Raw genomic sequence first — 24,849 nt, 5'->3', positions numbered from 1 at the left:
AACCGCGTGTGAACGCGCACGTAGAGATTGACCTGTCAGGACTGCAAACAAGGTAATTGTGAATACCTGTGCTAAACAGCTGAGAAACAAAAACGACTACTATGAACACTTTTTTTTTTTTTACGGTGCTCACGACTGAAAATCTTCAGGTACAGTCTTCAGATGGTGCAGTGAGTGTGTGTACTGCTAAAACCGTTAATTTTAAGTGTTATATTGATCGGTGCAAGTAATCTGCTTGATAGGTTTTCTCGGTTATAACTGAGGGTTTGGAGAGTTTTTCCTTTTCCGATTCGAGTGTGCAGAAACAGAAATAGTAAACTGTGCAGATTCTAAAGCAGATTTGGTATATTGGCTCACTGTCCTGCTGTGCCAGCTCACTTTAATCATTGTAGTCTACTGACCTTTTCTCGACCCACTCTTCCAGGAGATTTCTGTGGCCGTGGTTAATTGAATAATCTGAAGACTACCTGTTGACAATGGTGTTTCCACCCCACGAGCCTCCCTTTGTCACCTGCTGGCATCAGACAAATGCAGTAAACTCTTAAAACACCAGCTCTGTCATCAAGCATTTCTTGCCTTATTGCAACCACTCCACTGTACCAGCAAATCCTCAGACGTTCTCTATCTGATCTGCATTTTCACAAGTGTTTTCCTTAACTGTGAAAAGCGTCCCCCTGCTTTCTTCAGAGGAGCTCCGTTCCTAAATGATGCGGACAGACAACAAAGGCCGAAGTGCCTCCCCTCACAGGATAACTTACAAGTCCGACTTCCATGCTATCAAATGCTCCTTTGACGCTGGGATCAGTCTAAAACCAGGGACCAAAGCGGCTGCTGTGCACCCAAGCAAGCTGCCAACAAGCCTGTCAGATCCCATGATGTCCCACACCAGCACCAGCAGCTCAGCTGGCAGCAGAGGTCGGATCCCCAGCACTAGGGGCACAAAGATCAGAGATAATATTTTCCTTCAGATGGACAGTCAGCAGTTGAGACAAGATGGTGGTCCGGGGCTTAGTTCGAGCTCCACACCTCTTCTTTCTCCACAAAATTCTACCTTGCAGCTCCAAACTTCACCTTTTCCTGGATCTAGGCGTTCAGTCATCAGCTGCTCGTCTGTCCTGAGCACTGTAACCAGCATTTCTACACCAGAATCATCTTTACAGGATAAAGTACCAAGAGCAGAGGAAATATCAGATATTGACAGAGCAGCTCTGGCTCAGAAGTTCTCTGTAACCAGGAAGTTGTTTGAGACCAAGATGATGGATGTTGGAGGGCAGGTTTCAAAATCTGTGATTAGTAGAGGAAAGGCAGATGTGAGAGGAGAAGACAACCAGGTGGAAAATGTGGAGGAGGCCAGTGGGAATAAGATGTGCTCAGCAGAGGATGGCTGTGATAAAGACAAATCCATAAACCATATCATAAATATTTCCTCGGTGAATCCTCCTGCGGCGGCGTCACTGACAAGGCACCTTAAATCTCCTGTGTTGGACAACCTCGGTGAAGCAGCCAACAAATCTCCCTCCTGCCTTGACAAACTCGATCAAACCACAGGATCACCAACAGAGGAAGAAAGAGCAGCTATTGACCCTGGCTTGACCCCTGAGGAGACACTGAGGGCAGAACTGGTCAACATAAAGAATGAGTCATCAGAAAGTGATGAGAATGGAGAAGAGAAGGAGTGGAAAGAGGACAGAAATAGGCTTAAGAGTGATGTGGAAGAGCACTTGAACAAAGCTGCAAGAGACAGTGTGGAGGCCCTAGTGGATGATGTGTTTGAGGAACCCAGCGTGGAAGCAGCACCAGGACCTTACAGACCGGAAAACAGAGTAGAACGAACAGCAGGAGACGATAGACCAATAATTTCCTCAGAGGAATACCAGAAAGACTTATCAGTGGGTGTGCAGTGGAAAAGAGGGACTGAGACTGACAGTGAAGGCAGACAAGACAAGTATCAGCAGGTGAATGAACAATGGGAGGGAGAAAGGGAGGAGCAGAACAGACGTGCATGGCTTGACCGAGAAGGAGACGTGAAGATGGATGCAGGAGTGGAAGAAAGTGTTGAAGTGAAAGAGGGTGTCATGGTGAAAGAGGCAGTTGTTAACAAGGGACCTGATGGAAAGAGGAATAGTGGAGAGAAAGAATGTATACGAGAGGAGGGAATAGCTGGAAAAGAAGAGCTGAAAGAGGAGCTCGTCACTCGGACCAAGCGTGTGGGTGACAATAGAGACGGAGGAAAAGAGGACCAAACAGGAGCTGCAGTAATCGGTGGGATCGAGAACGAGGCTTTTGTGTACGAACAGGAACCCCAGTGTCATCCAGAGCTTTCACCATCTCAAGGAGAAGACTGGGAAAACTCTGTGTGTGCAGAAAATGAACTTTTAGAGGAGTATGAGGAAATTCCAGGTGTGCCTGAACTGGCCAAGCAGCAGGAGGAGGAGGATGCTGCAAAGAGGAAGGTCAGGTTCTCCTCTGCGCCAATCAAGGTAGGAAAAACTTAGTGAAAATACAAAAAAAAAAAAAAAAACTTTCACCTCTCTGCTTTGGTAACAGCTGCATGGTCACTTATCTGTAAAATCGTGCGTTTACAAAAAAAAAAAAGTGGATTTGTGTGACTGTCAGTTCCAGCTACTGTAGAGAGAGGAGTGTTAGCCCAAAGCTATTTCTACTTTCAAATGCATTAGGGGAGGAGGAAAGGCAAGATCCTGCATGCTTCTTTCTGTCAGCTCAGAGCTGACAAATGTACAGGGGAAAGGAATCCTGTGTTGGTGTACAATCTTTCAAAATAAACTCTTGTAGTAGCAGTTGTTCTATCAGCAACTGTCACGTGTGTGTGTGTTTGTGTGTACACTGAGATTTGCAGCATTCCTATAATTATCCTTGTACCATATCTTTCTGAACTTCACACTCTCTGATTATCACAAACTCTGACACATTTGCCTACATGAACAGCCTCTAGTTGTGTCAATAGCTGCAGGTGGTTCTCTCCGCAGTTTGCTCACGGCGAAACGCGTTTACTAGATACGAAGCCATAAAACAGTGTGTTCAACGGGCCTGAATTTGACATCAGTCTTAGTCTAAGCTGCAGGGACATTCATTGCACATTGCGTGGTGTCTTTCAGGTGTACAGCACATATTCTAATGCAGACTACGACAGACACAATGAGGATATCGACCCGGTGTCTGCCTCGGCCGAGTTTGAGCTGGAGAAGAGAGTGGACAGGATGAACGTCTTTCCAGTGGAGATAGAAAAAGGTAAATGATGATTAAATCCAGACATGGCCCTCGCTTATGGCATTATCAGCTAATGTTGTTAACATGGACCTTGACTACCTGCTCTTTTTCCCCCTCTAGGAGACGATGGACTGGGCATCAGTATCATAGGAATGGGCGTGGGAGCCGACCAGGGACTGGAAAAGCTGGGAATCTTTGTCAAGACGGTCACTGAAGGAGGAGCAACGCAGAAAGATGGAAGGTGAGCTTCTACACCAGTCCTCTATGGGCTGGAAATTTAAAGGAACTCATCCAAGACGCAGTATTCTGTTGTCTTTGTGTATGTGTTAGGATTCAGGTGAATGACCAGATCGTGGAGGTGGACGGAGTGAGTTTGGTTGGAGTGTCCCAGCTGTTTGCAGCCACAGTCCTCAAGAATACATCAGGCCTCGTCAAGTAAGTCACAGTGACAATGTGATGCAGGCGTTCATGGTTTTTGTTTTCCTTCAGACCAGTTCTTTGTTCTTTCCCACTAAGTCTGCAGAGTACATTGCTTCCACTTTGAACAAACAGCTAAGCATATGGTCTGTACTATTTAATTCGGAAACTGGGCATCATGTGTATTTTTGGCCTTGTGTTTGTCATTTCTAAGACTTCTAAAACGTTTGCTCCAGAAGTGATGTTATTTAAAGACGAAACGGTGAAAGTTAAATATAATTTTTCTTTCAAAATGGATTTGCATGTTCCAATCAATCCAGTTTAACTGAAGCAGTAATCATAAAGTTAATGAGGGTCTTGGTATTTCAACTTTTCTTCTTCTTGTGCATGTCGGCTCACTGACTTGCCATGCTATCATGAACCTTATTAGTAACACCTGCGCTTTTACATTTTGACAAGTCAGAATGTCTGCTGTGAAGAAGGCTGACCAACAGCGCTACCTGCACGAGTGTGTTCGGGGACGGGGTGATTGAACACAGCTGGGACTGACTGATTCCTCTGTTCTTCTGCAGGTTTCTGATTGGCCGAGAGAAGGAGGGGGTGGAAAGCGAGGTGGCGCGACTCATCAACGAAAGCCTGGAAATGGATAAAATGAAAACTGAAAAGGTTTGTTTTCTTAAAGAGGAGCGGAAGGGTTGAATTGTTTTGGCGGTTTATTCAGACTTTCCTTTTTTCTGTTTGTGTCCGTATATGAAGAGAGACGAGGACAATGATGGCAGCTTATCAGAGAAGGGCTCAGTGGTTGAAGAAGAGGAAGAGGAGGAAGATGAAGAGGAGGATGTGTCTGTACTTTCCAGTTTGGACAATTGCCAGCTCTGCCTCAAATTCCAGCAGGTACTTCATATTTCAACCCTAAATTCATAAAAATAAATACCAAAAATTCTGTCTATCTTGCGTAGACAAGTGTACATCTGTTCATATAAATTACAATCCCATTCTGATTGGTGTATTTCCTCTTCCACCCTCAAATGTGTTTATAGCTTCAGTCAAAACTACGAAGCAGAATGACCCAGCTTCAGCACACTAGAGAAAAGGTGGGTCACTCTGTTGAGATTGAGATCTCTCTGTCTCCCACTCTCTCTCTCATACACACAAACCAATAACTGAACTCACTTTAATACACTACCTTTTGCATCCAAATTTGGAAACGGTCTGACCCATTTAACTGTGTATGAGATGGCTCGGTGTGGAGTTATTAGGACACGGGCTGCGTTCCAACACTTCTCCCCGTCAGCCCTGCTTTTCTGCCTTTGCCTTGAAGTAATCACCACTGTGACATAACTGGGTTGGCGAAGGCCTTTCAGAAGGAAAATCTGTCTTTCTTCTATCCAACTGTGTTAAAATCTGTGGATACTTTGTTTGTTGTATGAAGGCTCTGGAAGCAAGAGGACTAAAGCAGCATACTGGTTGTTCAGTGGTCCTTGACGTGCGTGACGCAACAACATGAAGGCCTTTTCTGAAAGCTCTTACTTATGCAGATGATATTATGCATATGATAAGACATTCATAATCATTTGCTGTTTGTCTCCCAGTTAAAAGCTTTGGAGGAGCTGCAGGCCTGTTGGGAGAGCCATAAAGCTGAGCTGGAGCAAAGAGCGGAGGATGGAGAGGAGAAAGCTGAGAAACTAGAGAAGTATGGCGCTGTGATGTTTCTAGGGCCAAGTCATAGAGGTGTATTTTGCTGAAGCAGACGTGTCAACTTTGTGGGCAGCATCAAGAAAAACCATAATCATGTTAATATACAAAATAAAGATGCTGGCGGACAAGGTGTCGACGACACTTTTTTTTTTTTTTTTTGTATTTTTCAGGTACTGGCAAGAGGCCCAGACTCTATGCAGAGTTGTGAGCCAGCGACTGGCTGATGCCCAGAGCCAGTCCGAAAGCCTGGAGATTAAATACAGCAAGGCCAAGAGACTAGTCAGAGAATACCAGAGCAGGTATTTATGAAATTCAGTTATCTCACTGACTGTGTGGAATATTATTCAGTGATGAGTGTATTTTCTAGTTGTTAGAGTCCTTCCTCACATGTATTTGGAGTTCAACCTTTTCACGTGATGTGTCCTCAGAGAGGAAGAGAGGGAGAAAAGAGAGGCAGATCTGAGGAGAGAAATGGACGAGAGAGATAGGCAGCACAGAGAGACTATTGAAAGGCTGCAAATCCAGGTGAGGGGAGAAGTCCTTGATGGATTTATTTCACTGAACCTGTTGTTTCTCTGCAGTCATTGTTTTCACATTGTACATCACAGATGGCACAGCTAGGGATAAAAGACCCTGTACCTCAGACACAAAACCACTCCATGGACACTTCAGTCGTAGGTAAGCATGTGTGTTAATGGAATTTCTATAAAGCGATATATTCATGGAAATATGTAGAGTTTATAGGCAAGGGATGAGATTTTTGTGCTGGACCCTTTCTATATCCGTTTGTAGTCTGAATAGTATTTGCCAATCATATTTGAGTGAACTTTGGTTGGTAAATTGTCCGAATAAAGAGCAGAAGAGGCAGAATGCCCCGTCGTATTCTGTCTGCAAGTTGTCTCCCTACTATATTCTATAGCTGGATGTATCAGGTGGCCTGAGGAGGACAGCCAATGGGCTCCCAGATTAGTATTAATGCATTGATGACGCACAAACTGCTTATGGGACATCTGTGTCTCAATATAGCTGTTGTCTATTTAACTATTTCTGATGTGGGATGTTTTAAATGGATTCAGGACAGGAGGAATTCCAAGTTTTTTTTCTGTTGCTAAATCAGCAATCTTTGTGAGAACATATTTTGAAACCTCTTGGATGAAATGTGGTTGACTGAGGAGAAGCTCTGTGTCCCGGGTCCAGACTGGTACATTCCAGTTCCTGATACGGGACGACTAGACTCCAGCGCCCAGCTAGCCAGGGCTCAGCTAGCCCAGAAAGCCAAGCGGCACCCGCCTTCACGAGACAAACTCAGAGAGAGCTTCAAAAAACAGGTAAGAGACGGAGCTGAAAAGTGCGTGTGTGAATTTGTTATTTCCAGCCTTCACGCTGGTGGTGTTGTTGCAGGAAGAAGTAGTCCAGAAACCACAGGAGGGCCAACAGTCGCTGCCTGCTCCCACGGCGGTGCCAAGCAGCAGAAATGACCTGTCCCGCACCTCGTCGGCCCCTGTGTTCAGCCCTCAGCCTCTTAACAGCTCCTTCCTAACCCCTCCCATCTACATCAATCACACTGTCACTCCTTCGCCGTGCAAATCCTCAGCATCCAGAAAATCCAAAAGGAAATTTCCTGACCTCAGGTAGAGATTCTGTTATATTATAAGATAATATATATTTGTCATATTCCTCTGTATAAAGGTCATAGTCAATAGGGTACTGATTCCCCTTCAGCCACAGCAGCTTTCTGTTCATCTTATTCCTGATTCTGTTAACTTCAATGTTTTTTGATGTTATTTAGTGGCCTTCGCAAGTCTCTCAGCAAAAGGAGGAACGAAAAGCACAGCAGAAGGTCGACAAACAGCAGGTGTGAAATTCACAGATGCAGTTTAAATTTTGTTTCATCGGGCTGTCAGACTACTCAAACGCATGATCCAAGCAGTAGTTGTGTAAACCCCTGACCCCTGTATTTAAGCTCAGTTTTAATATTCAAATATAAAGGGATACGTAAAAAGTAATGCTCCTGGAAGCAAATTTTATGAAGGTATATTAAGCCCCTTCTCAGTTTAACATCCCACCCAACCAAAACATACGACATAAAGAGGAGGAAGGAAAGAGGAGTCGAGGCAACAGACAATTAAATATGATGTGTGGCACAGCTGCATCATCTGCCCATTGTGTTGCCACAACACAGCCGAGTGTTATGATCTGTGTAAGAAATGCACACTTGGTGCATCCTTATTCGTAAACTCCTCCAGCAAGGCAAAATGAGTTTTAGAGCCTTGGAAGGTTCACTGATCTATTTCCATGTGATAAACTGTAAGAGAGAGGAGACGAGTTGTCGCAGAATACAGAAATGAGAAGAGTCCTTTGTTGTCACTCCTCATGAATTGCTCCAGTATTTGATAAAAGAAGGTCAAATTTGACACAAATGTCAACTTCAATATAATGCATGAATAAAGTTTATTGAAATATTTTAGAAATTCTCTTTTAACTGAAAGGCTGCTATCTTCTACTAGGGGGTCGTGTGGTGACCTGGTGGATGAGCCATCTGGAGTTTCTCCAACAGGCTCCATCACCTCCATGCCCTCTTGTCTGCCCTTTCCCTGGTTCGGAGAGCGAGGGAGAGAAAAGGGGGAAGAAGGCGAGAGGATCAGGGAAAGGCTTCGGTCTGTGTCCAGCAGCAGTTTGCCGTACCTGACCACCACAGGCAGAAGGGATCAGGTAAGAAGGGCTTGCCACTTGCTGTATACGGACGCCAAGCTGGCTAGCGTGTACCCCAAGTCAAAGGGTACAAACAGAACAGAGCTCCCAAACTACACAGCATGACACTCCTTTTTCCTATCTCAGCTTTCTGATCTAGATATCCAAATAGGCTTTAAAATAAACACACATGCATGGGTACACATGGAGCGCCTGTGAAGTATGTAGACAGCCCAGGATTGTTTCTATTGGTTCCAGAGTATTGGCTCCCCAGTGGGCAGCTCCAGCATGGTGGGTCATGTCTCTGATCACTCCCTTTCTGGACACTCTCACACTTTCACCTTTTCCTCGACTGAGGTGAGTCTGTCCTTTATCTTTTGCTCCCTTCTTTCCACTTTCACTCTTTGTCAATTTTTCCAAGTGCGTTCTTCTTTAGTTTCCTCTTATTGACTGTACTTCTCCTCTGGTGCTTTCATTTTCGTCAGACTTTGGACGATGAGCCAGTTCCCACGAATAACAACCACCAGTGGCAAAGTCGACCCGTCCTGGAGTGGAACAGCCAGCACGTGTGTCTGTGGTTGATGGGCATGAAGATGGATCAATACACATCGGAGTTTGCTGCCAAAGGTGTGGACGGGACACAGCTGCTCAACATGGACACCGAGAAACTCAAGGTGAGAGGAGGAGACGAGGCCAACAAAATGTTTTGCAGCAAAGATTTCCATTCCGACGGCCCGTCCGACACTACCCACCCCACAATCATAACTGCAGGCTCAGTAAACACACGTGTCAGACCAGTCGCGAACACGAAAGTTTATCTGACTCATCTGTTGAGCATTAAAGTATTTCAAGAGCGGATACAACTCCAACAAAACTGGTGCTGTTGCATTGCCAAGGGTCCAGTAAATGTCCTCCAGTAAAATAGTTGGTTCACAATAAGCCTCTGTTCTATAATGGCACCTTGTACGCTGCAGCAAACTCTCACAATTTCCGTCAGAAGCACATATTTTCCACATGGTCTCGATTGTAACTTCAGTTGGCTTGCATCTATTAGCCACACCGTGCTACCAAAACAACTCTTACTTTTAACTGACACCTCACCTGACCTAATAGACGACTGTTTACCATGTCTTTGGCCCTCTATTGGCACGCCTGGTGCTCTCCTTAGAAGAAAACTGTGTAAAATACTAATTTTTGTTAGTAGTATTGTAAAATTTGAAATGGGACTAAGTAGGACTTCAATTGGCTATTATTCAGTGCATTACTTTGTGCCAGTAGCACACACATATTCTGATTGTTGGGGAGAAAATTCAGAGCGTTATCTCTCAAAAGAGACCATATCTGACTACAAATGGCCCAAGAACAGCTTTAAATTTACTTTGCCTGTTTATAGCTGAAAATGACAGGAATTTTAAGGGGTTGAACATTTTTTGTCAAATTAAATTAAGCATATTGTGAAACTGTATTCTGATCTACACACGATCAAAGTCTTAGATTTAGATCTCAAACTCTTCATTTGAAGTATTTTTGATTTTGATTTTGACCAGGCTCATAACCTTGAATGTGCATAGAATCCACAGTGGCGTTTCTTTCTCGACAGGCTCTAGGCGTGTGCAGCCAAAGTGACCGGTCTGCCCTCAAAAAGAAGCTGAAGGAGATGAAGAAAAGAGAGGAGAAAGAACAGAGGAAAGGAGAGAAGAGGCTAAAACAGGAAAAGGAGAATGCATTTTCGGACAAGGAGGGTGAAGACAAAGAGAAGGCGAGGACGGCGACGGAGGAAAAGTCTGTGAAAGACATCAGACGAAGCGGCAAAACTGTAAGAACGGAGTCGCTCTTATAAAGGAAAGGCCGGTGAAGTCGGAGATGCAGCAGCAGCACGAGGGTGTGTTTGCAGTCTCACACATACAGGAACATTTGAACCTTTTTGTATTGATCTGCTGCAAACATCCTGTTGTTCACATCTTGGGATTTAAGATACACAACACCGGTTGGGATCTTCAGACCAGTAATCGACTCCAGCACCAAAGTTCAAAAACACAGCAATTTTATCTCCGTGTGTTTCAGTGTGTAACAATTAATTGTCTTATAGTGATACTTTTTTTTAAAATTCATAAATCTTAAATTATCCCTAGAATGATTTTAATATTTAACGACGTGCTTATTTAAGCACTCTGTATTTGCTGTAAATGCTTTTTTTATGTATTAATAAATAATGCTTCAAACTTTCTCATTCAAGTCTGCTTTAACCACATGACAGGACAGGGGAAGATGATGGCATTTAAAACATTTTTTTTTATTCAAGACACACTTTGTTCGCTCTGACACTCTTCCTGTTCTGTAGCCAGTGATTAAAAGACGAGTTCTGTGGTGACAAACTAAGTGCTGTTGATAAATTACAGTATCTGCGCCATCTGAGGCAGTTTGAGTGTGGAAAAGTGAAGTTGGATGCACAGAAGAGAATATATTTTTAAAAAAAAATAAAATAAAATGCACTTTTAAACTGAGGGAAATGAACACTTGCCTGTGTATGCATTGCATGACTCTTTGGCATGTAGAGCACATTTATGTGCTCCTTGCAGGAATACAAATAATGAAAAGAAAAAAAAAAAATGCAACAACATCCATAAAAATGTACAAACATTTAGGAAACCCCCCATCCTTCCCCTCCATCCCTCCCCTCCCGCGCTCCCTCAACACTGAATGCAAAACAAGCTCCAAGCCTCTAACAGACAGTAGTTGTGCAGGAACCTCTCCCACACTGACTCTACCTCCAGTGATTCATACAGACTTTATTCAAGATCAAATCAGCCCCGGAGCTGAACGATCGATCCAGTATTTAGTCCTACTACAGTTTTGCATCTTAATATTTACAGTCCTCACTGTGCAAAGCCAGGGCAGCAAAAATGAGAGCGACCAGGAGTTCATCAGTAAGCAACAGTGAATCTATGCGGCGTCGAGATTTCAGCGGCTGTTATGAATAGTGTTCGTTGTCGTGCCAGGTTGTAATCCAGGGCTTCTTTTCCAGCTTTTCCCCGTTTCCCGAGTTTATCGCTCTCTCTTCCCGTCTGATCCGAACTGCGTTGTAACTGGGAACCTTGTCTTCATATTTGGCCCGCTTAAAAAAGCCACACTGCGGAGGAGAAAGGGAAAACGGAATCAATATGCTGCTTGAGGAAAGGCTATTTAAAGACGTTCAGAGAAAGCAAAGCAGGATGAGATATTTAGTGTCTCATTCACAGGCCCCAAAATGCACTGTATCTGTTAAAGGTGTAGACAGGAAGGAAATAAGATCCAATGCCCCATTTTAAATGTAGAGAGAAAGACACCTTAAGACCGAGTGAAACAACAAAAAAATACAAATAGAAATAGAAGAAAAGTCAAAGAGATGAGATCAGCTCCCATGGTGCTCCTCCGAGCATTAAGTAACAGCCATTGCTCATCAGCCATCACCTCCCCTGGCCATGCATGTAAACACACACATAATCATGTGTGAAAATCTTTTAAAGTTCATTCAGTCAGCTTTTATAACAACATTCAAGTCACGGTGTGAGGATTGCCCACTGCCTGCCGAGTACCAGAAAGCAGCGCTTTTGTAGCAAGAAGGAGCGAGGGAAGAAGTTTCAGTCATTTGTGGAAGGCCAGGTAATTTTACCCTCGCTCTCTTTTTTATGCATTTGGCGTCAGTTTCTCTTTTTCTGATGCGTCCTCCTTATTCTTTCTGTCAAAGACTCCACACTGAGGAGAGGCAGATTACAAGTGTTACGTGCTGTACACCTGTTCTATAAATGCTGTTTGACAAACTGTGAGATGTAATTCAGTTAAATTCCTGAAAAGTGAGGTTTTTTATTAGCTTGAGCAGGATGCGGTCTGTGTCCTTCAGTCCTACCTTCCAAAGAAGGAAAGCCAACAGGGCCAAGAGCAGCAGCCCGAACAGGATGGACAGCACGATGATCCACCACGGCACTCCTCCATACTGAGCTTCACGCCTCTCTGGGAACACTGTGAGTCTCACCTGGGCAAAAACATCAGTGTTAATAAGACTCCAGGACCAAAGTGTCAAATATTAAATGTGATTTTACTGGATTTATGTTATACAAAAAAAATGGTTTTTGTGTTCATGCAGTGCTCTCAAATCACCATTTATTAAGCTAAAATTGCATAAAATAAAATAATCCTGTCGCCTTCTTGGGTCCAGGACTGTGATCTGTAAAAAAACATTTTGCTGTTGCGTTTAATTACCTGTGTCTCAGCATTTTGCAGCCCCGTGTTAGTGTTATCAATGTGTAGAGACGCCTTCACTATCACCTCCACGTGGTGCATCTCCGAATAATCCTGTTTGAAGAGAAGCGGAGCAGAGCCGATTTAGATTGTTGGGAGGGATCGGAGGAAATACAAAATAAACGTTCATTTATTCACTTTATGTCAGTCATCTTTGTCTTATTTTGATAAATCAAGACTACCAATAAAAAAGAGGGGATAAAAAAATCAACCCACATTCTAATATTTCTTTCTTCTATATAACGACTTTTATTGTCATTTTGTTTAATTGCATATATCGAAAACAACATATATTTACATCATATAAAAAATCCTGGTAATTCCTGGTATTTCATCACCTTATTAATTTATGCTTGAGTGTGTCGGTGCAGTTTTCTGTTTCCATTTATTACATCCTCTTCCGCACTGTTACAAATCCTATAAATCCCAGAACTGCCTTCAAAAGATCTAAATCCATGCTTTTACACTAAACCAGTCAAAAGGCATTTGTGATTTTTTTTTTTTTGTATTCTCTCAGGATAGTCAGTCGAGACTAATTCTCACAACTGATCTCAGAGTTTCTACCCATTTCAGTAACTGACGCAACAACTGAGTAAAAACCCTTTACCTCTATGAAGGTGCTATTCCAGAGCCGAGAGTGGAGAGTGATGAGCGCATTACTGTCCAAGCCCCCCAGGGGGCACTTTATCCTCACGCATTTTGCCCCACTGTCACAGGACTGTCAACAAACAGAGGAACAACGTTATCATTGTACTGTTTCAAAATATATTTAAGTTACAACACTACATGCGATTTTACCAGAGTTTTTGATTTCTTGGTCTGAAGTAAGTGTGAAATAGTTCCCTCCTCAGCTGCCTGGGGGTTTTCTACTGCTCTTCTCGTCCTGGTGCTAACTGGTTCCTGAAAGAAGAGCAGAAAATGCAAAATCACTGACTGCGTTAAACTCATCACCTTTACTTGTAGAAAAATATATAAATGTAAAATACCACCATGTACATGCTATTTAAAATGAAATATAACAAGTAAAAAAGATAAAGGTTCAGACAGAGAAATCACTAGACATTAACGGGGTGTTTTTCCTGACCTTTTTTAGAGGGTTGATCTCCCCTTCAGGAGAGCACTTTATTTGCTCCACTCCTGTGGAGCTGATCTTCATCAGGTAGAGCAGCCACTTTTCTTGCTCTGTCTCCTTCGGCCATTCGATGTTGAGGGTGGCCATGCCAAAGTCCGTCAATCGCTTTCCCAGGTTGATTATCTGTAAAAATGGCAACATTTGATATGGTATTGATTATCCAACAAGAGGATGAACAAAATTGGATCTTCTGATGTAGTAGCTTCCCTGTACTCACTCTGAATTGGTGTGTGATGGCGCTACCAATGTCACTTTCGGTCTTCATGGCTGTCTCACCTCTGACGGCTCCCGTGAAGTAGACCTGAGATGGCTGGGCTTGTCTGGAAAAAACAGGCACATGCACTTAAAAGCTTGAATTGGTGCACACTTGTGTGGATTCTGCACATGTAAGTGTTTCTTACCCTGAAACAGACAGCTGCAACATGATAGTCACCTTCAGCTTTGCCTGCACATCAGCGAGCGTCTGCTCACTTGTCCTGTCAAATCAAAGTTTACACACAGATCAACTCAGGTAGTCCTAAATTATAGTTGCCATCACTCTATTTTGCACAAATACAATCTTACGTTTGCAGCTTAAGATCAACCTCTACTTCAGAAGTGTTGTGAGAGATGCTGGCTGTGCCCAACATGATGTAGAAGGTTGTCTGTAAACACACAGACACACACAGATTAAGTATTAACAGTGAAACTTGCGCAAATTTGAGGGGCAAACAGCGATATTCTCTTACCTCTGAGTCACGTTTGAAGGGGTTTCCTAGGTCACAATCAGCCTTGGAACCATTTTTATTGGCTACGCAGTTTCCTGGATCCTGAAATCGATAATAGGTCCCAGATAGAATCACAAACTAGCATGGTATGCGCATGAGGGATTGGCACAGAGTAAGACAGACTCACATTAGAGACAGTGCGGGAAGTAGAGTAGGACAAGGAGCGGGGAAAGGACGCTATCAGGACGGCTTCGTGTGCATCATCTCCGCCTTTATTGGTCACGGTGATCTCCAAGGCGATTTCCTTTTGGTCGCTGAGCGAGAGCACCTGCACACCATTGTCCCTTCAAACAGACAGGAGTTATGAACCTCTATGCTAAGTGTTTGTGCAGCTCTGTGTTAAAGACTCATAAGGACTTTCACTGAAAATTTGACAGTGAACTGTTACACATCAGTGAAAAAAATAGAAATAATTGTGTATGTGAGTTTGTCCTCTTACATTGCCAATGGAGTGAACACATCTGTCTTGTACCCGTAGCGATATTTCACTTGCAAGTTACTCCGACACACATTGTCTCTGCCGCAACCCTCCTTCAGGAAATGCACCTATGTACACATTCACAGACATAACAGATCACACAAGGAATAAAAGAAACAACACATCCGCCGCAAAATGTTGGCCTCCACAAGTTAACACATTCCGTTACCATTGCTCGAGTCGGCTCGTTGGCGTCTAAGACGGGTGTCAGTGGAGATGAGCTCTGCCTGCGTTTGCGTTTAGAATTCTTGATTTCCACAGCCACATCGATGGGGATCCCACGCAGCTTGTCCTGAATCTTTTCCTTTAGGACGACAACATTGCATAACATTACGAAACCACCACAGCGCACTTTGGTCACAAGCACCAGCAGCAGAGATTTTCACTACCTGTATGGTAACTTGGCGCGTAATGCACTGTTCCCTTCCCTTCTCGGTTATAGTAATGGTCCCTCTGGGATCGGTGACGGTCGCCCTGGCAAGGAGACCATTCTTCCTGTGGTCAGCATCCACATCAAAAGAGTAGTCCACCGCTAGACGGGACAGAAGAATTAGTTGCATTTTGTATTTACTGCAGAAACTACAACAAAGATGATATTTTACCTAAATAAAGAAACTACAGAGAAAGAAATGAGGTTCAGCTTACTCAGTTTAGGAGCATAGTCTTTGGGGCTGGCAGTGTAGGTGAAGCATGCCTCAACATTCATGCTGGGGACATAATGCAGTTTATACAGAGTCAGACCCACAGTTTTTCCACATATGACTGATTGATATAGTGGTTGTGCTTATCAATTCAATATTAAAATCGTTTGCACATCCAATCATTCATCAGGCACACAACACTTACCAGAAGTTGTTGCCACAGTTCTTCTTGGTCAGGTCGATTTTGTCCGGAGAGAACTTGACCTCCTTCTTGATGTTAATAACAGGACGAGCTCTGGGGAGGCAAAACTCAGTGAGGATCTCAGTAAGCATTAGACAGGGGATGAGGCTAATTTCCTAGCTCACTCACCTGTAGACAAACACAGAATCTGAGAGGGATCCGACAGCCAGGTCCGGGTAGGAGTTCCAATCCAGGTCCATGTTGCCTGCCAGAGAGTAGCCAAACATCTTCACTCCTGGCTTACCAGACAGCACCTATAGGGAGAGGTACACATACTTTGATTATAACCATTTACTGTACAGCATTTATTTATTTAGTATATATAATAATATAAGAGTAGCTCTCAAATTCAAGCATCACTATTTTATTATACATGCCCAAGTTTTTTGAAAGCGTTTAGAGCTCAAGTATAATAGTCAATTAGATTTACAGAATTTTCAGTAATGGATTTTATTTTCTTGGCTACAAATGTTACACATTTGAAGAAGCTTGCGCGCAATTTTACCAATTTTAAAACATGGACATAGCCACCAGGCCTGAAAAGTCAATCCAGTGCAGAAAGGACTTAAAATTAAAATGTAATACCATCGATGGTCTCCCCCCCCGATTACACACCTGTGAGGCTTTTTTTTTTGCGTTGACTCCCGTGGCTGATCCGTGGTAGATGTAAACCCTCCCTGAACCATTATCTTCATAAGGAGTTCCCACTGCAAAATCTGACAACAACAACAAAACAGTCACTTACAAAGTCGTCATATATTATCTTTACAATAAGGGCATAAGGAAGGACGCACAGATGTTGCATCCTCACCATGGTAACCATCCTGATTGACATCCCCGAGGTTTTCCACCGCCAAGCCAAACATTGAGTCCTTGGGTCCGTCCAACCTGGTCGGTTTGGCTCCGTTCCAATTTCCACCTTTGTTGATGTAGACGTAGACAGCTCCTCCAATTTCCCCATCTTTCTCAAAGTACTGAGGTGCTCCCACCACTATGTCCTGCCAGCTAACAAATAAAAACATCACATATTCATGAGTATAACACGCGAAGCAGGAGTTTCAGGTTGCATTTGTCACACTGTATCACTCACTCATCCCCGTTCAGATCCAGCACCGTCACATCGTAGCCGAAGGATGAGGCCAGTCCCTGTCCTTCCAGGGTGTACTCATGTTCCAAGCTTCTGCTGTTTTCCTTTTTTTTCAACAACACGACTGCTCCGCTGTGGTGCGCTCTGGGGGCTCCCGCCACCACCGTCAGACGGCCCTTCTTAGTCAACTTTCTTCCTGAGGCCAGAGAGAAGCCTGAGGGGACGAGAGAAGGAATTATTGCTTACATGATGATTAAGTGCTTGTGTATGCTTTTTTGGGAAAATGCAATAACCAAAGTCGTAGTGAATGTTTATTATTTTACCCAGATAGCTGCTGTAAGGAACAGGGACCAGGCTAGGGTCCATTTTATTTTCATCTCCCGTCTCAAAAGGACCATCCTCATAGATCTCCAACTCGTAGAAAGTGTCGTTCTGTTGTTCCAAGCGCACCACGCCTTCAGGAGGGAGGGGAAGACGGTAAGGCCTTTTACAATTAATCCATGCTGTTGTAAATGCATGCCTGCACACACACACACACACACACACACACACACACACACACACTTGACTACCTTTCCAGTTGTAAGCTCCCGGAGCCCCAAAGATGAAGTAGTGGTAGTCATCGTCAAACGTAGCAGAGATGCCCTGCTGGCATGAGCCGAACATCTCATGTCCCTTGAGTCGTCCATCACAGAAATGCCAGTTATGTGTGTCTTCCCTTTGTTTTGGATTGATGGTCAAGTCCTGACTCAGAGCGTAGCAGCGGCCGATGATGTCACGGGATTCACCGGTCCGGCGCTCATACCGATGGGCACAGGTCTGCCAGCGAAAGAAACACGCGGTTAAGAGAACGAGGCAATCATGAAGCCAGTTGCATGGCTGAGAGCAAGGTGCACATTATTCTTGCTCATATGATCAATATTTATCTGGACTACTGACATTTGAATAAAACGTTTTCTGTTCATCTGATGAAAACTGAAGGTGGAAGAACTATTCCTTACCATCCTGAGACTGAGAGGTTTAATGCTACCCTACAGACAAATGCAGTGCCTGCAAACTTTTCTTGGGTGCTTCCTGGATTCTATTTTGTTTTTCCTGATCCCCAGACATGGTGACTTCATAGAACCTTGGTTACATTCATAACGTTTGTTTCTCCACCACAGAATCCACCTTACTCCTGTGTTGCCACAAACTACTCTGTCTCCGTTGTCGCAATTGCTTCAGCATTCAGTGCTGACAAACAGTCATTGCTGGTTTATGTGAAACTCATTGCTAATTGTGCAGGCAGTGCGGGAATGTCGCTACAGACACCAGTTTTAAAATAGGTATACTGTGATTTAGCTGGCACTTAGTATCTTGATCAGCAATGTGTGAACTCCTTTGGCAGGAGCGTAAATGTAACAGATACTTATATTTAAAAGTTCTGCCATACAGCTTTAATAGTGATGTTGGTTATTATGAGCTGAAGATGTTCATGTTCAGATAAACTGTCTTACCACAATCTTGCCTCCTGGCCCCTGGCTGCTGACTGTCACTCCCATCCACTGGTTTTCTTTGCTTTCTGTGCCTGTATTCTCTACACAGTGAAAGATAGCAGGAACATGAATTAACACAAAGGGTATATCATGACTCAAATTATTAAAAGAAAAAAAAAAATCTAATGTCAGCAAATATCTCACCATTATTATCAAAAATAACTCTTGAGCAGCCAGAGGAGCTCATGCCACATTTGTAGAGTCCTCCTGTCACCTTAGATGTTTGACGATTCAAAGCTTTTGCTCTTGGGGCACCAACCAGGAGCCTGCAATAGAGACACATATGTGAATATAGACCGTGGAAGCAGTAACACTCTTCTGACATCTATGATTTAGCATGAGGAACACTCTGGCATTTCTTCTACTTGCACATTACATTATCACACATTCCAGTCTGAAGTTCCACACAGCAGCCATATTCACACACACACACACTCACACACACACACACACACACACATCCGCCACCAAACTGATGTTCCATGTCCTCACAGTCCAACACTGTCAAAGACCCCTTTGAGTCGCCTGCTGTGGATGACTGAACCAGGCTTTCTATCTCTCTCTCTATGCACACACACAGACACTGCCTTTGTGGACAAGGACAAGGGCAAATGCCACACCCAAGCCTTGACGATGGGCGTCCAGGATTCCCAGTGTTTCCTGCAGAGTTAATCAAACAAGTCACTGATGCCATCTTTTAAAAGGATGCTTTGCACGCGCTTACGGTGAAGAGTGGCGCACGTACACACTTGTCGATACACTGATCTCTCTCTGGCTTGTGTTGTCTGTCGGATGACCTCAAGAGTTAATGCTGTGCAGCACACTGTCTTCACCAGATGAGATTAAGCAAAGCCATTTTTAGCTGGAATACAAAGCATTCTCAGATGCACACTCACCATCTGGGAAGGAATTTACTGAGACATATAGCAGAGTGAAGCGAAGAGGCCTAATAAGATCAGCATGTCCGTGGTGTAGACCTCACTAGTCAACCCGACAAACACTAACAGCGTAAGGGGAAAAGACGTCAAACTGCAAAGCTAACTGCCTGAGGCAACATAAATCAGGATGAATACTGACTTCAGCAGGCCTCGTGGGGATTAGCAAAGTACAATAAATCTATTTATGACATATGAAAATATGGCTTGTTATAACTGTTCACATAGTTGCAGACAGTCACTTTATTTCTGTGTCTTTTAGGAATCCCAAGGAAATTATTCTCTGCAGGAAGATTAGTGATCACAATAGAAACAGACTCCTTCTGCATGTTGGACAAGTGTACATTGTTTATCCCATTTTAACCACTAGATTGGTTTGGCCTTGTATCAGAAACCAGAGCACTATAATTTGTGCCATTGTCGATTTGGTGAATGGCCAATCCAGTATTTTCTTTAATTATAAGGGGAGTGAATGACACTTGACATCAAATACCACACTGTCTGGAGTCAAGTCTCTGGGTATGCTGCTGCGCTGAACTAGTTCAGGCCGTCACAACTGAGCCGGACTCAAATGAGGCATCACTTCAGGTACAGAGGATCAGTGACTAACAGTAAATGCCCCAGGTGGGCATTACTCAACTCTCATTAACCTGTGAGACAAAGGAAGACAGGAGAATGGACGGAATAAACTCTGTCAAGATATACAGGACTCTGGCGAATGAGGGTCACTAGGTATGCGGTCGCTGCTGTGTTAATTCAAATTCTGCCTTGTTCAGCTGTTTTCTTTGTGGTGAATGCAGCTGAACGTTTCACTAGTTGATAACATACGAAAGTACAAAATCACTTTAAGAATCTGAATTGTAAGATGAGCACAACATATTGGATCTACTTCATCTTTATTGCTACACATTGTAATTCATTTTTTTGCAACTTAAGAGCGAGCGTTGACATGAAGTGTCAGGGACCAGCACAGCGATAAGGCTGACCTGCTGCTCCACTGACAGTGACCCAGCTATTTATCTTATCATTTACCACCAGCAGAGGAAACCCCAACGTGCAGGCTTAGACCACAGGAAGGACGAAGACAAACACAGAGAGAGAGCGTGTTATGTTAGGGTTTCAGTGTGCAATGACACGCAAACAGACTCGCGCATATCGGTGGTGGCAGTCGGACACACGGGCCGACTCTCCCTGCACAGGACAACAGAGCAGAGTGGCCTATTGGAGATGCATCCCATTGAGAGAGTTGTGTTGCTGTTTTTAAAGCAGGGGACTGGCTGCTGGATAGGGCACAACCTGTTGCTTAGCAACAGCCAGCAGCACCCTATCAACTAGAGGCGTTCACTTCCAAATGGGTTGCAGATCCAGAGGTTCATGACATGTGTTACCCAACTTCTCTCTCGTCCATCTGCCAGGATAAAGCCCACTGAATCTGACTGCCTGAGTAATGCCTGTGTTTGGTGCCCAGATGTAAAACTGATTTATGCTCCTCTCAGCATTCTTTCAGCTATCACCTCTTTCTTTTATTCAACTCCTTTCTCTTTGATGTTGGATAAACTTTAACAAACGGGAGGACAAGCCGGAGGGGGCTGGATAGTACTCTCACGCTTGATCTATTTCAAACACGCAGACTCCTAGAAACAGTCTGAACCAGCTGATCGTCTTGCTTTCCTCTCCCTCCAGAAAAATCTTTTGCTCTTGTTGCTACATCTATTTCTCCAGAGTCATTTCATTTTCTCAAAATCACACATGCATTTACTTTCTCCCACACATATTTAGCACTCCATCCAAGCTCTTAAAACTTGGTCTCCCTCCTTCTCTCCGTACTCATGCATTCTTTCGCATTCTCTCTTCATTTTGTTTTACAGACAGCCCCATCTGTCAGTTATGAAGGAGCACAAAATGAAATGAAATGAAATGAAATGAAATGCTGCACACACAGGCACAGACTTGTACACACGTGCATGTACAGATCCTGCCCTCTCCTCCAGGTACATTCACCTCTGTGGGGCATAAAAGATTAGGGAATACTGAAGTGTGGATGAATGTAGGCATGAGTGGCTGGCTGTGGGTAGTGACTCAGTGCACACCCAGCTGTAAGGAGGCAAACATGGTGGGGTGACACAAGTACACACAGGCTAACACATGTTTCAATGGAGGTGAACTGACACAGGAAAAGAAAATCCCTGTGGGCACAAATATCTATCTGTCTCTTCTGTTTTTTTTTTTTTTTTTTTGCCTCAGGTTGGGAACGTATCAAGCTGAGCTCTCTGACGCTCTTCCAAGTTACTGACAACAGGGTAACGCCTCAGCGCTCAGCCGCAGCATGCATCAGCACCATTTAAATGCTTCAAACCGGGACTTACGAGAACGCACGCATCCACAGTCAGCTCAGGGAGGCATGCGCACACACACATCCAGCGTCCACACAGTGAGAGCACATTCCACCTCGATAACAGCAGTATGAGCACCGTGGCTTTGCAAAACAAACACAGCTTACTGCATCCCCTGGCTACACCACACTACAAACTGACTACATTACAAAGGACTTGTTGAAAAGCAAGACGTCTCCAACAGTGTAGAATGTAAGTGTATTTCAATAAATGCACAGAAAAATAGCTTCTCTTGTTCTAACTCTCTTTTTAAATTAATTGGTGGCTTAGTTAATAAATGTCACAACAAGCAAATGTTTGGCGGGTTCTTCGTTGCATTCAGTGGTCAACTCCATTAGCCCCCTGACTGTTTTATCTGACCTCTAACTATGCTGTCTCAAAAGTTCCTGCAGGTTTCTGTTCATTTCCAACTCTGTTTACTTGTATTTGACTCCACAACCTAAAGCAGGGGGTACACTGTGTCAGCTCTGGTCTCGTGCTGATCACCACGTGCCTTTCATTTAGAAACAGCATAGAATCAGGACAAAAACTGGCCCTGTGTGTGTGTGTGTGTGTGTGTGTATGCGTGAATGAGCAGCAGTGGCAGAAGTGTGTAAATAGGTTTTAACAACTGCATTTAACGTCTGCGGCGACAGTTAAAGACTTGGGGACTCTTAATAAGTCTGAGTCTTAACAGTGAAGCAAATGTTCCAGCGGGTAAACTCTGTTGTGTTTATGACATTTGGGTAAACTCGAACAAATAAAAACTAAAACTACCACTTGGAGCATGGGCTCTGTTGATGAGGAAGAGGATAGAAAAGTATCTATCATTTCTGTGTAAAAAAAAAGTCAGGTAATAGACGCATCATTCCCAGGATTAGGTTATGCTCTCCACTGGAGGAACTCATAATGCTGGTTATACACAATAATTCAAACTGCAGTTCATTTTCATGAGTATTATACTTAAAGTAGACTTCAGTGGTTTATTCTATTATTCAATCGACAACATGAATGAACTGTAGTTCATGAAATACAGTTAATTCACGTTGTGAACGTTCATTCACATTGTACTCCATACTCACGAACATTTATTTGACCTTATTTACCAAACTTCAACCTCCTACCAAACCACTGACCGACACAAACATATATAAATTAGCTCCATCTTGTGCATATACATAACTAAAATGCTACTGAAACATTGATGGATCAGTAGATAATGACAAAACTGTGATTATTAAATAACTATATAGCTCCTGGGGGGGTTACAGCTCTGCACTAAGCAATTTGACTGCTACTTTAAGTACATTTTGAGTTGTTTAATTAAGTTATTTTAAATTCAGGACTTGTGACAGAGTATACACTAACTTGCCAGTTCATTGGGTACACTGGTGCAAATTAATGTATTCTAATATAACAGTAATGCTCTAATTCTTACCTTCATGAAGGTTACTGTATTCAACATTTATTTAAAATAACTGAGAGAGATGCTGATTCAACTGTGTTTACGTCCTGGACGCGGTAGTTTGTAGTTATATTGAATTATATTGAGTTTTACCGACACGTTTCTATTTTACTGACAACCCCATTTTAGTCAGTGGGCTAGCCTAAATAACAGAAACACTTTAGTGTTTAATTCAATCTAGTTTAACAGCACCACAAACAACGTCCTCCAAAATGATCACACAGTTGAATTACCATCTTTCTGATGGTGTTTCAACATAAACCGAATATTATAACAGTCATGAAGCTAAGATGTAGTGAAGGACTGTTATATTAGTATATCTGATATCTGTTTTAAAGTGATTACTGAAGAATACCATCTTTAACATTTACAGTATAAGATATAAGATTAAGCGGGCTACATCTGCCACTGTAAATATATTCCATGTGTGAAAAGTCGGGACCGCACCCTGTTTTGAGAAAGACTAATGCATGTTAAAGGTGTGAACGCCTTGATTTCACCGCCTAAAGTTGATGTACAATAGAGATCTAGGAGGAGACAATGTAAAACTACATTTTTACTATCTGACGACCCCTTTCAAATCAATGGACTAGCCTAAATAACATGTCTAATTCAATCCAGTTGAACGGCACCACAAACTACATCTAACAAAATGTTCATACAGTTGAATCGCCACCTTCCTGACACTGTTTCAACATAAACTGAACATTAAAACAGCCATGAAGCTAGGATTTAAATCAGGATGCATTAGTTTTCCTAATGAGTACCTAATGAACTGGCAAGTGGGTGTGTATCCCATGTGGTATTGCCACTTCCACTCAATTGAAGATCCTGAATACTTCCTCTGTCCACTAATTACGGGCCAGCAAAACAAGTTCAAGTCCCTTAATGACAAACACTGACACACACATTTATGTGTGGTTCCTCGGAGAACAAAGTCAAACGAGCTTCCCAGAGGAGATAAGCTTGACTCCTCTGATCTCAGGTCAGTTCAGATCCAGTCCATTCAAATCAGCGAACACTTGATGGCAGTAAGCCTTTATGCAGGATGACAAAACTCTCTGAAACAATGCCCACGAAAACGCCGGCAGGGATTGAGTGGGATGTTTTGGCTCTAAAAGCAGAGGCTCACCTTAAACCGCTTAGAGCCCAGAGACGAGGGCGAGCACGTGTGCGCGTGCTCGTGGCACAATAAAAACTCACAAATAAGTAACCTGGACGAAAATATTAACACGTGAGCTAGGCCTGAAGTTAAACTCACGGCAGGTGAGTAAAGGTACAGTACACACTATTCAGAGTTTAGTGGAAATATTCGCAGACGTTTTATGAAGAGTTTTGAAACAACCTGCGACATACCTGAGCTCGTAGCTTTTAACGCTCCCGTGATGTTTAACGTCCAAGTTAAATGGCGTCTTTGGCGTTCAAACGTAGGTTTAACACGTATTTTTTTTTCACTCTTCTAGCAGGTCTAAGAACCCAGACTGAACTTTTTCAGTCGTCTACACTGTGACATTTTAATTACATGGATATTGAGGTTGTGTCGAAAGGCTAGGGCGACGCCGAGGTTAATTAACTGCCTCCTTAACTCGTTTCCCTCTCTAAAAATAAAGAACGAATAAATGAATCTTACATTCTCTCACTCGACGGGGAGAGCTGCCAGTGCATGGCGAGGGAGAAGCCGAACAGGCTGTTAGGCTCTCCGGTCTTCTGCAGGACATTCTCGGTGTCCAGGTTGAAAGCGTCGCATCTCGAGAGAAAGGCGACCAGCAAAAGTCCACAGGTGATCCGGGCCTCCATGAACATGTTAAACACCCCCCTTCCAGCGGTAAAAGGTCAGTCCTCAGTGCAGGAGGTGCAGAGTGAGACTGTGTGACTGCTTGTTGA

General features: G+C 43.4%; 2 protein-coding genes across 3 annotated transcripts; one reads left to right on the top strand and one right to left on the bottom strand.

The window, feature by feature from the left end:
* Positions 1–665: 665 nt before the first annotated feature.
* On the top strand, positions 666–11,007 carry LOC311489686 (uncharacterized protein). Of its 2 annotated transcripts, XM_084546880.1 has the most exons (18): positions 666–1,955; positions 1,992–2,480; positions 3,117–3,249; positions 3,349–3,469; positions 3,559–3,663; positions 4,218–4,311; positions 4,402–4,539; positions 4,686–4,739; positions 5,238–5,338; positions 5,514–5,642; positions 5,772–5,868; positions 5,952–6,021; positions 6,541–6,671; positions 6,745–6,974; positions 7,133–7,198; positions 7,851–8,055; positions 8,520–8,708; positions 9,635–11,007. In XM_084546880.1, exons 1-18 carry the CDS (start codon positions 705–707, stop codon positions 9,872–9,874), a joined length of 3,843 nt encoding a protein of 1,280 aa, XP_084403006.1. In that variant the 5' UTR covers positions 666–704; the 3' UTR covers positions 9,875–11,007. The 2 variants fall into 2 exon arrangements, with proteins under 2 accessions (XP_084403006.1, XP_084403005.1); XM_084546879.1 differs by having other exon boundaries at positions 666–2,480.
* itga6b (integrin, alpha 6b) lies at positions 10,999–24,849 on the bottom strand. The gene is made up of 26 exons (XM_084546881.1): positions 24,596–24,849; positions 18,338–18,459; positions 18,155–18,234; positions 17,231–17,477; positions 16,982–17,113; positions 16,662–16,872; positions 16,383–16,576; positions 16,187–16,287; positions 15,701–15,825; positions 15,536–15,625; positions 15,335–15,396; positions 15,079–15,221; positions 14,859–14,993; positions 14,651–14,757; positions 14,339–14,495; positions 14,173–14,253; positions 14,009–14,088; positions 13,846–13,920; positions 13,662–13,764; positions 13,397–13,567; positions 13,111–13,212; positions 12,920–13,030; positions 12,274–12,366; positions 11,921–12,046; positions 11,687–11,769; positions 10,999–11,164 (listed from the first exon to the last, which is right to left on the bottom strand). Exons 1-25 carry the CDS (start codon positions 24,766–24,768, stop codon positions 11,701–11,703), a joined length of 3,090 nt encoding a protein of 1,029 aa, XP_084403007.1. The 5' UTR covers positions 24,769–24,849; the 3' UTR covers positions 10,999–11,164; positions 11,687–11,700.

The sequence above is a fragment of the Chelon labrosus genome (assembly GCF_963514085.1).
Source record: "Chelon labrosus genome assembly, chromosome: 6".
NCBI classification, from domain to species: domain Eukaryota; kingdom Metazoa; phylum Chordata; class Actinopteri; order Mugiliformes; family Mugilidae; genus Chelon; species Chelon labrosus.
This window is presented reverse-complemented; position numbering and strand designations above follow the sequence as displayed.